Here is an 11763-nt window from a genome sequence, read left to right on the forward strand (position 1 = left end):
ATGACACAGCAGTACCAATGCTTTATGCATGGCCTCATACCCGATAGATCCCTCCATCACGTCCTGGAACGTCTGGTCATCCTCGCTGGCAACTTTTCATGGAATGGTCAACCCAATTTGTATGAACATGAGATTGTATGGCATCCAATCGGTATGCAAAGGGAGTGTAATCATGATTTATTCATGTATATTTCTTACTTTGCTTACTATTTCCACATGTAGATAAGCAACCATCAGACAATCGCAAAAGATCAGATGATTTGGTGATGAGACTTCGAGCTTCGTTTTTTGATGGCACTTCATTCATCAAAGTCAAGAATCGGGCATGGTATATTCATTTGTTTTCATATTGGATTTTTGAAGTACAAGAAAGTTACGTCGAATGAGAGAACGGTCACAAACCGACACTCTTCTTCCAAACATAGGAAGCTAGCTCAACTCAATCGCCCTGAAGCACCATCAACAATGTCAGACCGTCCAAGAACATGGAATCAACGTGGAATCATCGAATCAGATCTAGAGGGTGATGTCTTTGCCTACTTGGACTTGTTGGGTTACCAGTTAAGCTCATAAGTCGCTGTCAAGTCCGTTTTTTCGCCTTCTAAATCACATTCCCTATAGACCAGCATTCGAATTCGTACGCAAAGGCCACCAATTTCCTTGTGACGCGCTCCGTGTCTGTGTATACCAATTGTACAAGATCAAGACTCAACACATGGTGTCCTCTGCTACATTGCTGGATGAGAGTAGCGAGACTCCACCGTGGATTATGGAAGTCACGTCGCCATTGACGAATGCTATGGGGACTGCTACGATGGGGCCTGCTATTGAGAGGTTTGCGACGTTCATGAGAGGGTGAGACCTAAGTGTCTGGGAAATTATTTTTCGTCCTCAGTACGTTTTTTCTGAAGCTTCGCTGTGAACTAGGGTGGTTGATTTGATTGCTGTGGATCATATTGCACTTGATAACAAGATTAAATACTCATAACATTGTACATAAAAGCACACATCTTGTAAATGATTACGTACAGTGCAGCGGTGCATATATTTCTAGTCATAAAGGAAGGAGGAGGAAATTATTCTGATTTACACATGCTGTAATGAGAAAAATAATTGTTGGGAGTGTTTTATTTTGGCACAGCTTTGAGTACATGCATGAGCCAAAGTGCTGATGTCAACAGCGTCAATGATCCTGCTTGATGAGCAGCAGCCAATGGAATAGGGACAAAGTAAATCAAGGTTGTTATACCGAGAGTGACCTATGTTCGAACAGGGAGCGAAGAGCGTTAGTGGAAAGTTTTGAGACTTTCCTGGCGACCTTTTGTTTACCTGGATGCACGCAACACCCATCAGCAAATTGACAGCTACTCTAGCTTGAGGGGGTAATGGTAACGCTCTCGAGTACATCCATAGAGCACTGATGGCGGTGAATGTTGAATATGCCTAACACAAAGAAAATATTGTGAGGTCATCGATATTACTGTCATTTCCAAGAAGGAGCGATGTGGATGTTTTCTTCCATCACACACCAGAATACGATGATCAAACTGCACAGCAGATGGATTTTCAAGTAAATTCCTCCACCATGATTTTTCAGGCATCCACATATCAGAGGGTACGACTCCATTTCCCATTAATGGCCACTCGTTATAAATCAACCCTGCATCTAGTCCAGCTACAAAGGCTCCTGATAAAGCGGTCAAAAAGACTAGTCCAGTTGTTATATGAGCGTATCTTCGGAGTGGTTTTAGCGCTGGGTTTCGTAAAGCTGTCAAGAGGCCCTAATTCATGAAGAGAATATAAACCGAAAAAAATCACGAGAGGGGGCCCTTTAAGTTGCTTTACAATCTCAACGTTCGCACAACTCACCGCTAAAGCCTTAACCTTATTAGCCCTCAGAATCCCCCACCCAGCAGACAACATGATCGAGTAAATCACAAACGCAGATCCCAAATGAGCAGCCAAGAAATATTGACTAACCCTTGGTACAGCACCAGGAGTATGCAATATTTCTTCCTTTAATCCACTACGAACCATATACCACCCTAACACACCCTGGCAACCTATCAGCGTAGCCACTACCAGTGACATCTTTTTGATTCCGGGAGTCATGTATCCCTTTGACGCGAAATACAGTCCTGGGAGTATGAATGCGAGCCCGATTGCACGACCCCACATGCGATGCGCCCATTCCATGTAGAAGATGAATTTGAATTCTTCGAGGGTTATGTGGCGGTTTAATCTATAAAAACGATTGTAAGCGATGACTGTGGGTATACGTCCCTTTTTTTTTGTTGGTGTACTAGAGCAAATGACTCATCCAGCAAAAACACCTTCAGCGAACACTGAATGAATGTTACGTACAACTGATACTCTGGAAACTGCTTGTACTTGTTAAACTCATCCTCCCATTCACTTTGACTTGTAGGTGGTTTCATACCCTTAAACACATTCCATTCCGTAATACTCAATCCAGACTCTGTGAGTCGAGTCAGTCCACCTATAACGACAATTCCAAATACCAGTGTGCCTGAGAATAAATACCAGTAGCCTACTATTGGTTTTGTAGTCGTAATTGTGTCTGATGATCCAGATTCAGCTTCACTTGCTTTAATGTCGGATGTGTTTGATGCTGATGAGAGGGGGATGGATGTACTGGATGATCGTGACGGTATAAGTGGTTGTCGAATCTTGCATTTTAAACTGGCGGTATTAGGTGTAATAGTCCTAAAGGAGGTCCGATATGTTTGCGACGCATCTTTGGTGAGCGAGCTCAAAGCTCTATGAGCCAGGCAAGGAAAGCGAGATCGTGGTGCTGATACATCTACTATCGTTGCTGCTCGAAGGCCTCTACTTAGCAGTATTCTAGGAAACATTGTCTTTGATTCGCGACACAGTGAATCGTGACAAAAGTTGAAGGGTAAAATTACAGGTCGAGCTCGAGCGATTGTTCAGACAAAATGGAAAACTGAAACTCTGTAATCACTCGTTTACTAATAAATTCAAGTAGAATCCTCTGATCAAGGACAACTCGGCAAGGCAATCGATAACAACAGCCAACCGTCTTGAACCGTTATATTACAGACTTCAATCAACTCAGCCGTGAAAGGGAGCATCACGTAATTTAGTGAAAAGTCTCATAATATATGTGATTGTGCTTTTAGAACTTCCTGTTGTTGTTTGGGAACCTCCTTGCGATGTGCAGTGTCAACCCGACAGGATGTTTCATTGAGTTATCGTTTTTTCAGCCCAACTCGTTTGCAAGTTATTCCTTCTCTTCACTTACCCAGTCAGTCAAAAGACTCGGAACGTCGTTCACCTGATTCTTTTCACGCTGAGTTCGTCCGGATTGCGCTTTTGCGGCTTCGACAGCCCCATAGCAAAAACGACAAACCCAACGCAGTGACGACGAATCGTCTACTTTAAAACTTCTTCTCCTTCTCGTTCAATCAAGTCTCTCTTAGTAAAAGTCACCCTTGCAGTCTGAACAGCAATACGACTAGGTGCCAATTCTTCGGTAGTTGGTCCATAGCAGGAATTTAAGTACAGAAATGGAGTGAGATTCTTCAACGGTTTGGACTCTTGAGTTGTAGAGATTTAAAAAGGATATATGTTCAAAACAATCTACACGGTTAAAAATTACAACACTTTTCAAGGATTGTGCTCTACGGAAACGAAAAACAGTTAACAAATAGAAAGACACGATATCAATAGCGTCAACTCAAGCTTACTGAATAGGAACTCGGCCAGATAATCAATAGGATCTTCTGGTCGTACTTTACAAACTTCAATAAGCCCAGTCGTCAGCGTCGGCATCACGTACTTCATTAAATAGTTTCGCAATGGGACTGACTGAGCTTCTAGAACTTCCTGTTCTTGTTTACGGATCTCCTCGAGACGTGTATTCTAATGTAGAATTGAGAGAAATGCGGGATTCAGAATGCGCGTTTTTGCTCAACTTTTGCAGTCACCAAAAAAACGGAAGAGCATTATGTCTAACTTACCCAGTCAGCAACGGACTTGAGATGTCGTTCCCCTTCTTCCTTTTCACGTTGAGATCGTTCTGATTCTTGTTTTGCGACTTCAACAGCCTAAACCAAAAAGCAGTGACCGTCACTCATCAAGAATTAATTATCAGACTATCATCTCCTTCTGTCTTTCATTCTGTCTGTCTTCAATTTCAGTTCCAACTCGAGAAACAACCAACCTTCGCAGTCTCAGCAGCAATACGACGGCGGGCCAATTCTTCAGTAGTGGGTCCATAATTCCTTGGTTTACCAATCCGAGTCAAGATGGGAGTCATGACTGCATCCACTGAATCGGTTTCGGCATTGACTACTAATGGATGAACTTCATGCTCATCGAAAAAGTTCAATACGGTGGTTTCTTCAGTGTTTAGGGCTCGGTATTCAGCCAGTCGACGTGTCAGAGCTGTAGTGCGATGGATATCGAGTCAACAAAAACGCGTTTTCTCGCGCGTTTTGTTGCCAGTATCATACAAGCTAAACATACCTTCTTCAGAGTTTTTGGTACCAGCAGTAGCGCTCTCCGGTAAATTCATGACACGAGTCTTGATAAACTCATCTGATGCTTCCAAAGCAATCACGAACTCTGGCATCATATCTTGCTCGTTTGCAGAATCGTCTCCACCATCTGTTAAAAACAAGGTAAATAATGAGATGGCAAAAAAGGAGAAGGATTTGTTAGGATTCCTGCAACCAGGAGGACATACTCTTAAACAATTGTTGAGCTTCATCAGTCGTAGTAGGAAACCCATCCAAAACAAACCCTTGGTTTCGACACGGTGGAGAAGACAACTTGTCTCGAAGGAAGGATTGCACACGATCTTCAGGATATTTCCCATCATTAGCAGCAGCTGCAGATTTCAGTTCTGCGAGTAATTCCTTGTCTGCTTCGACATCTTCTTCGCTTTCTTCTTCTGTTGCACTAGCACCAGCTCGTCGTTCCTTTTGGGGGAGAGAGATTTGCGTCAGTTGAACAGTAGCAAAAAAGCACTGGGACGTAAAACCCGCATACCAGACGATCAATAGCGGCCTTGACGACCTCATCCACTTCAACATAATGAATTTCATACTGTTCTGCAATCTTCTTGGCATATGAAGTCTTTCCTGCAGCTGGAGGACCATGAACAACCACCTTTAGTGGATGTAGACCACGAGCATCTCGGTATTCATCAACGAGCTGGTGTACATTTTCAACCAATCCAGCCTACAAAGATTGGAGATTTTTTTGTGTTGGGTGTTGTCAGAAATTTGGTTTATGGTACGTAATGGTAAGCAAAAAGGCATAGGATTATTTTGAATTACCTCTGAAACCCATTCAAAGCTCATCTCACGAACACGAGCAGGCTCAAGACGGACATTAGCCAACAGCATATCAAAGTCAGCCTGAGAGACATCTCGTTGCAACAAGGCTTGTTCCTTGGGCACTTTAACTACTTTGCCATTTCCTAATGTATCACTTATAGCCTAGGGTAATAATTGTCAGCAAAATGAACTGGATCATGGAATCATCGCCTTCTCAATGGGCGACTACACACCTTTGTGATATCATAAAGCGTAGACTTAGCATCATCAATAGCCAGAATAAAGTGAATATCAGGTGTAGTTTCCACAACTTCAACCACAATATTACAAAGATCGTCCAAATGAATCGTTGGTAGAATGTTTGTGCCGTCACCATAACATGGAATTTCTGATGCGTTTTGCCATGAGGCCTACAATTGAATCAATTAGTAAGCAAAGACAAGGAGCAAAAATGGCTATCCAATTTGAAATCATCACCTTGAGAATGTAGTGGAATATCGACTCTCCAGCATGATAAACCAAACCAGCACCAACAACATATGCTTTCAGGGATGCCTTTTTTCCATATTTGATGATTGATTTTTCGACAGCGTTATGAGTCTTGAAGTTTGGATGTGATTTACGGCGCCTGTATTCTTCTTCAGTGATGAATGCTTCTGGTTCTTCCTATATTGGCAAAGAAGAGAAGAATATTAGCGTGATGACCGGGTGGTTGGATACCATGGGATTATGAATCAGCTTATGCTGTCGTTTTTGCACGTAACTTACAGGATCACCCTTTGTCTTTGCCCAAGTCATGATTGTGGATACTCCAATAAATATCTTTGGTTTATCAGCGAACGATTCGGCCCTTTCATTCAATACTGCAGTTTGGTAGTAGTTGTAGATTAGTATGAGGTCAAGATGCAAGGCAAAAAATAGGTCATGGAAAACAATACATGACAAAGCGTGTTTGCAGCATACATGCACTCTCTTACATTCAATAGCCCATTCAGCCTCTTCCACATTTTGTAGTAGATCGTATATGATTACATCTGAACTGAGAATCAAGTCCTGTAAGGCTGCCTTATCAGAACTCTACAAGGAAGAAAAAAGTTGGAATAAAGAGATGACAGAATATTACAGAAACGGAATGTCCAGCGTGGCAATCAACAATCCAGCAACAGTGTCTCCTTTCATCACAACACCCCATCAACAATTACCTCTACGACTTGGTTTGCCCATTTTGGCGTACTACCCCTCACAGCAAACTTGTCAATAGCGACCTTCCTGGCGGCATCCTTTTTGCGATCGCCGGTATAGATCATCTGGCCCGGTTGAGTAGGGGGGTTGTCTATAGCATCAGCAGTAGCCAGTGCTGGCATTAATGTACCAACAATCGAGTATGATTCTTTGACAGGTTTGGTATCTTGGGTGGAGGGAGATCCGTCATCATTGTCAGCATTTGCGTTGTCCTGATCGTCACCTCCTTCTCGTTCGCCACCAGAGCCTCTGCTTCCGACGATAGTGTTTGAGAGAAGACGAGAAACATTGTGGCCTAGTGGCGAGTCGAGGTTTGATACAAAGACTCGCATTGTGCGCGGTGAGTGGTAGATCCTTGTGGTGTACTTGCTGATGCAGGCACTATTACACTAGTTCCTTGGTTGTTCGCTGTGATATAAGCTGATGTTTGAATTGTTTGTCATTTGCAGCATACATGAATTGGCAATAGGAGGTCAAGGTAATCACTGGAAAGTGGAATTTGCATTTTGAGACGCGTCATTTCGCGTAAAAGCTTTCGTATAAGATTTGTTTGATACTCTGCTGCCAAAAAAAGGGGGTTGGTAAGAATGATTGTGAAGGATCACAACCTCCAGCAGCCATGACGAGTGGCAGTAGAGGTATAGAGGAGCCTCCATTAAAGAAGCAGAAATTAGAGAATGATGACGCAGATCCAATACAAGAAGAACCAACCAGTTCGCAACAAGCTCTGATCAAGAACGACCAAGAGGAGCATGATGACATAGAGATTCCAGATGATGAAGCCGGCATTCCGTCATCTGATGCACCAAAGAAACTAATGAGACCTGCTCAGTTACATAAGGTACGGAGACCCAATCAAAGGACATTTCTAAGATCAAAGTGACTGACGCTAGTGTCGCTTACCAGGTCATTGACACCGTACTCGACGACGAATCTCACTTATTTATCTCAGAGGAGATTAACGCGTTCAAGTCCTTCCAATTATTATCTAGTAAGCTTGGGTGTGGACGTCGTCTTAATGAACTTATGAGCTGGTCGGAGCCATACAAGACACGAAACTAACTTTTTTTTTCTCCTTTTCTCGTCTTTTTTTCAAAGATGACGCCTCTGAACTCTTCATATCCTTACTAAACCGAAATCTCAAATGGCTACGTGTCGATCGCTTCAAGTACTGGAGAATCATGAGTATTTTGGACGCACTACAAGAACTTGAAAAGGCAAACTTGGTATCTACGGCTGCTCCTGATACTCTTGAAGGCTGGCTTGCATTACTGACTGTTGATGAACTCAAGTCATATTGCAAACAGTTCAAGATTGGTCATTATTCAAAGCTCAATGTAAAGCATGGAGTTGTACCATTCATGGCCTTTTTTTTGTTTCTACTTGCTAACCCTTTTTATCCTTTTGCAGAGAGAGAAGCTGCTGGATGCTGTACTCACCGAGATAAAATCTCAAGATGCTACTAAAAGGTTGTCAACTGGTGCAAATGCATTAGAAGCTAAAATCAAGTCTGACATAGGTGAGCTTGGTATTTTCGTCGAGTATCTGCTTTCTTGGCTGTATGTTTGACAGCATTTTCACTCGTTCGAACTTTCACACAAGGCACCGTCGTCAAAATGGAACCGGCACCACGAGAACTATTCAATCGCCTCTTACGAATCTACAATCGCGACTTTTCATGGTCTGAACGACCAATGACAAACTCAATTATCGCCAACATGAGAAACCCGGTCTTCACCTTCCCTAAATACAACATCAACCGAATAGGAGGACTAGTGTTTCCTACCCGAGAAGAGTACCTGTCATTCGAACGATACATGAAAATTGAATACGAATTGAGTCTTGTCATGGAAGGTCGTGTTGCTGGAGATACAAAGACATTTGAGAGAATGGTTGAGGTTTATGAAGGCTGTACAGATGAATGGGAGGATTGTGTCAAGAATGAGAGGACCCATGTTACTGGTGTTCTGTGGTTGGAGGTTTTTACTGCAGGTGTGAACCAATGAAGCTTATTTTTCTGCTTTTTCTTCACCTGTCTGTCGAAAACTATTTTTTAACCAGGATCTCATATCTTTAAAAATAGGCTGTGTATTAACTAGAATCATGGAACTGGGTGCTTACCTGCTGGGAAGGCTACACTTGTATGATCGTGAAACTGTTCAAATGAACAAGTTATTGGCTCAGAGATATTGGAGACAAGGTTGAATCTATAGTTGTCTTGATGCAATTTTTCCCCTTCAAGCTCAAACCATGTTTTCGCAGGCTCTAGAGGAGCATGGTATGATCGACTGGCACTCATACACGAAAATTATACTAAACCACAAGGAGACCTGCTATGCTGGAAGACTTGTCAAGAAGCACTGAAAGATTCACGGTTACAAACTGGTCATGAACGTGCCATTCGAACACGATGTTTACGTGTATACAAGAGGCTTGTCAAAAATGGGTATCTCATGAATGTTGCGAAACCAAACTTTCCTGGACTGAAATATAAGGAGGCTAATAAAGTTGTGCTGACTGGTAAGACAAAGAAACAAATTTTCACAACAAGACTGTCTGGTCGGCAATTCGAAGCTCATTTCGAATTTTTTAGCACCGCGACTGGTTAGTGAAGTCAACAAAAAGAATGTATGGTTGGGAGAAGATGGACAGCCACTTAGAGTTGAAGAACTGTCACTCGCTCATTATGAGAAGGAAGGATGGAAGGGTCATCATTCGGAAAACTCTGTGTTGACGAGTTTGTTTGGAATGCTGTTTGTTGATATCCTGTTGACTGATGTTCCTGGTGTGTTCGTGTCAGAGTACCAAAGTAAGGTCCCTTTCTTCGACCGGACAGATGGGCTTTTTTTGTCCATGCTTCTTTCAGTGGTTTTCTTGGGGTTTTGCTGGTATATTTCAAACCAACGATTCCGTCTGTTTTAGGTGCGCCACTCGACTTGTCAACTGAGTACTTTTACTCTGCACGGTCATCATTAATTGAACGACGTCTCGAAGAAATCGATTCAGGAGATTTCTTGTCTCTTATAACCTCTGTTGACGATCAATATCGGGCTACGAATACACTTATTGTTGGTGTGAGCTGGAAGAGATGGCCGAAAGAAGATATTCTAGAAGTAGCTGAGGTACTAATATGTCTTGAACTCTTTGATTTTTTTGCCTTCCTTTGTTGTGCCGAAGCTCACAATATCTCTTCTTTTTAACACTCTTTAGTGCATTGGTGGACCAGCATTATCGAAAATATGTCGCTTATTTGCACAATCGTATCGATCGCATTCTGGTGGTGTGCCTGATCTTTGTTTGTGGAAGTACGATGAGAGGAAGGTGAAATTGGTTGAAGTTAAGGGCCTTGGAGATACGTTTAGTGATACCCAACGAGTTGAGTATTCTTTCTACGTTGGACTTTAGGATCATCTTCCCATTCTGCGTGTTTTTTTCTCAACCCCTTGGCATTAATTAGGTATGGCTTCATTACCTGTTAACGTTTGGAGTTGATGCTGAAGAATGTCATGTGAATCCAACAGAAGATACCAAATGAAACCTGGAACACGATTGGGATTGTTCCTGTAGAGCAAAGTGTTCTTACTTTGCTGTCTTCTCCTTTTCCAATCAACTATATCATGCAACTGATCTGCTTGGAACTAGCAATCAGAGCCGCATAGCTAAATAATTGTGGATATGTTAATAAAACACTTATTAATGGATGTCAACATTTCGATTTTCATTTGGTGGTTTTTGAACATGTAACGGAAAGACGTCACTGACGCTCGTTTTGCTTAACAGGAACATGGTCACAGTACTCTTGGACGAATTAAAAACCAATCGTGGCCGTACTATTCATATGCAATGTTTGTGCGTATGCAAGGATCTAGTCGAGAATATTGGGCCACAGTTTCCTGGACTGAAATACAAGGTGACAAGTAAAGTTGTGCTCGCAAAAATACACCTCAACCTGTTGGATAGCTGTCACACATTTGGGTCTTCCTATGTACGCGTTAGTCTACAAAGAGAACCTTGGAGTCGAAGAATTACTGTTCGTGTTATGAGACGGAAGGATGGAAGGATGGCCATCATTCAGAAAACTCTGTCCTTCACGAGTTTGTTTGGAATCTTGTTTGTTGAGATCTTGTTGCTTGCTTTGCATAGTTCTAGTTATTCAATTCTTCACATCTCAACGTCAGTATCTCATCACTCCATTTTCAAACTCATTAGACAACCCACAAGAACTCAAGCTCAAGTAACGATAAGACATGGACAAGACCACTGCAAATGCTGGGCATTGATAAGATATGCTCAACTAGTGAGCTTGGTGTGGTTGTGTCAGAGTGCCAAACTAGGACAAGTTACGGATGCTATATGTATGGTTGATTGTTGTCTCTCCATATCCTTGTCACTTTCTGGTCTTCCAAAATGACCTTCTTTTCTGTTACTTCTAGGTGCGCCTCTGGAATTTTCAACTGAGCACTTTTGACTCTGCACGCTCATCATTGATTGACCGCCGTCTGGAGGAGATCAATCAATGAGATTTCGTTGCCGCATTTGACATTAGTTGATATTCAATATCGATCATGCGCCGTTGTCCCTGTGAATTTGAAGAAGTGGCTGGAAGAGAATGCTCTGACAAGTCGCCGAGGTAACATTCACAATCCACGCTGTCTTTTCTTGTATTTGTTTTGTATTTTTTTTGTATTTAAACTCATGTCACTCTCTCCCTTTGAATACTCTATAATGCATTTAGGTATAAGTAGATCAGTATTTTCGGACACAAGTCGCCCAATTGTTACAAATGGTATTAATCACATTCTGGTGGTGTGCCTGAGCTTTGTTTATGGGAGTTTGATGAACGTGAGGTGGAGTTGGTTGGAAGGTGAGCGTCTTGGCGATCCATGCTGTGATAGCCAAAACGGTGGCTGTACGTTGGAGATTGAACTTCCTGGTTATTGGAATTCGTTTGTCAGAACTTCTCCACTGTCTTTTTTTAGTTTTGCCACTTGTATTCTCCACGTAGGATTTATTACCTGTGGGAATTTCGTATTGATCTTGGAGAATATCATCGTCCGTCAACCCAACAGAAGGTACCAAACCTTGCAATTTTACTTTGTTGTGAAGAGCAACAAGATCTATTTTGCGTTCTTCTCCTTTTAATCAACTACACAAAATGCTAACAACTCATGATATTATACAACGCCAATGAAAT

General features: G+C 42.2%; 3 protein-coding genes across 3 annotated transcripts; 1 reads left to right on the plus strand and 2 right to left on the minus strand.

The window, feature by feature from the left end:
- SmJEL517_g03716 (uncharacterized protein) lies at positions 1–988 on the plus strand (the record flags this gene model as incomplete). The annotated part of the gene is made up of 5 exons (XM_031169644.1): positions 1–151; positions 223–328; positions 426–560; positions 622–855; positions 928–988. 5 exons carry the CDS (start codon positions 1–3, stop codon positions 986–988), a joined length of 687 nt encoding a protein of 228 aa, XP_031024320.1.
- A 139-nt stretch (positions 989–1127) lies between these two features.
- Positions 1128–2876, minus strand: SmJEL517_g03717 (uncharacterized protein; the record flags this gene model as incomplete). Its single annotated transcript, XM_031169645.1, has 5 exons — positions 1128–1259; positions 1330–1443; positions 1530–1781; positions 1870–2242; positions 2365–2876. 5 exons carry the CDS (start codon positions 2874–2876, stop codon positions 1128–1130), a joined length of 1383 nt encoding a protein of 460 aa, XP_031024321.1.
- A 775-nt stretch (positions 2877–3651) lies between these two features.
- Positions 3652–6901, minus strand: SmJEL517_g03718 (adenylate kinase; the record flags this gene model as incomplete). Its single annotated transcript, XM_031169646.1, has 13 exons — positions 3652–3665; positions 3732–3906; positions 4005–4091; positions 4208–4431; positions 4513–4653; positions 4733–4967; positions 5038–5229; positions 5328–5489; positions 5561–5737; positions 5805–5993; positions 6096–6190; positions 6305–6404; positions 6530–6901. The coding sequence occupies 13 exons, from the start codon at positions 6899–6901 to the stop codon at positions 3652–3654; spliced, it is 2163 nt and encodes a 720-aa protein (XP_031024318.1).
- Positions 6902–11763: the final 4862 nt, after the last annotated feature.

This window comes from Synchytrium microbalum (assembly GCF_006535985.1).
Source record: "Synchytrium microbalum strain JEL517 chromosome Unknown SmJEL517_scf0021, whole genome shotgun sequence".
In the NCBI taxonomy this organism is placed as follows: domain Eukaryota; kingdom Fungi; phylum Chytridiomycota; class Chytridiomycetes; order Synchytriales; family Synchytriaceae; genus Synchytrium; species Synchytrium microbalum.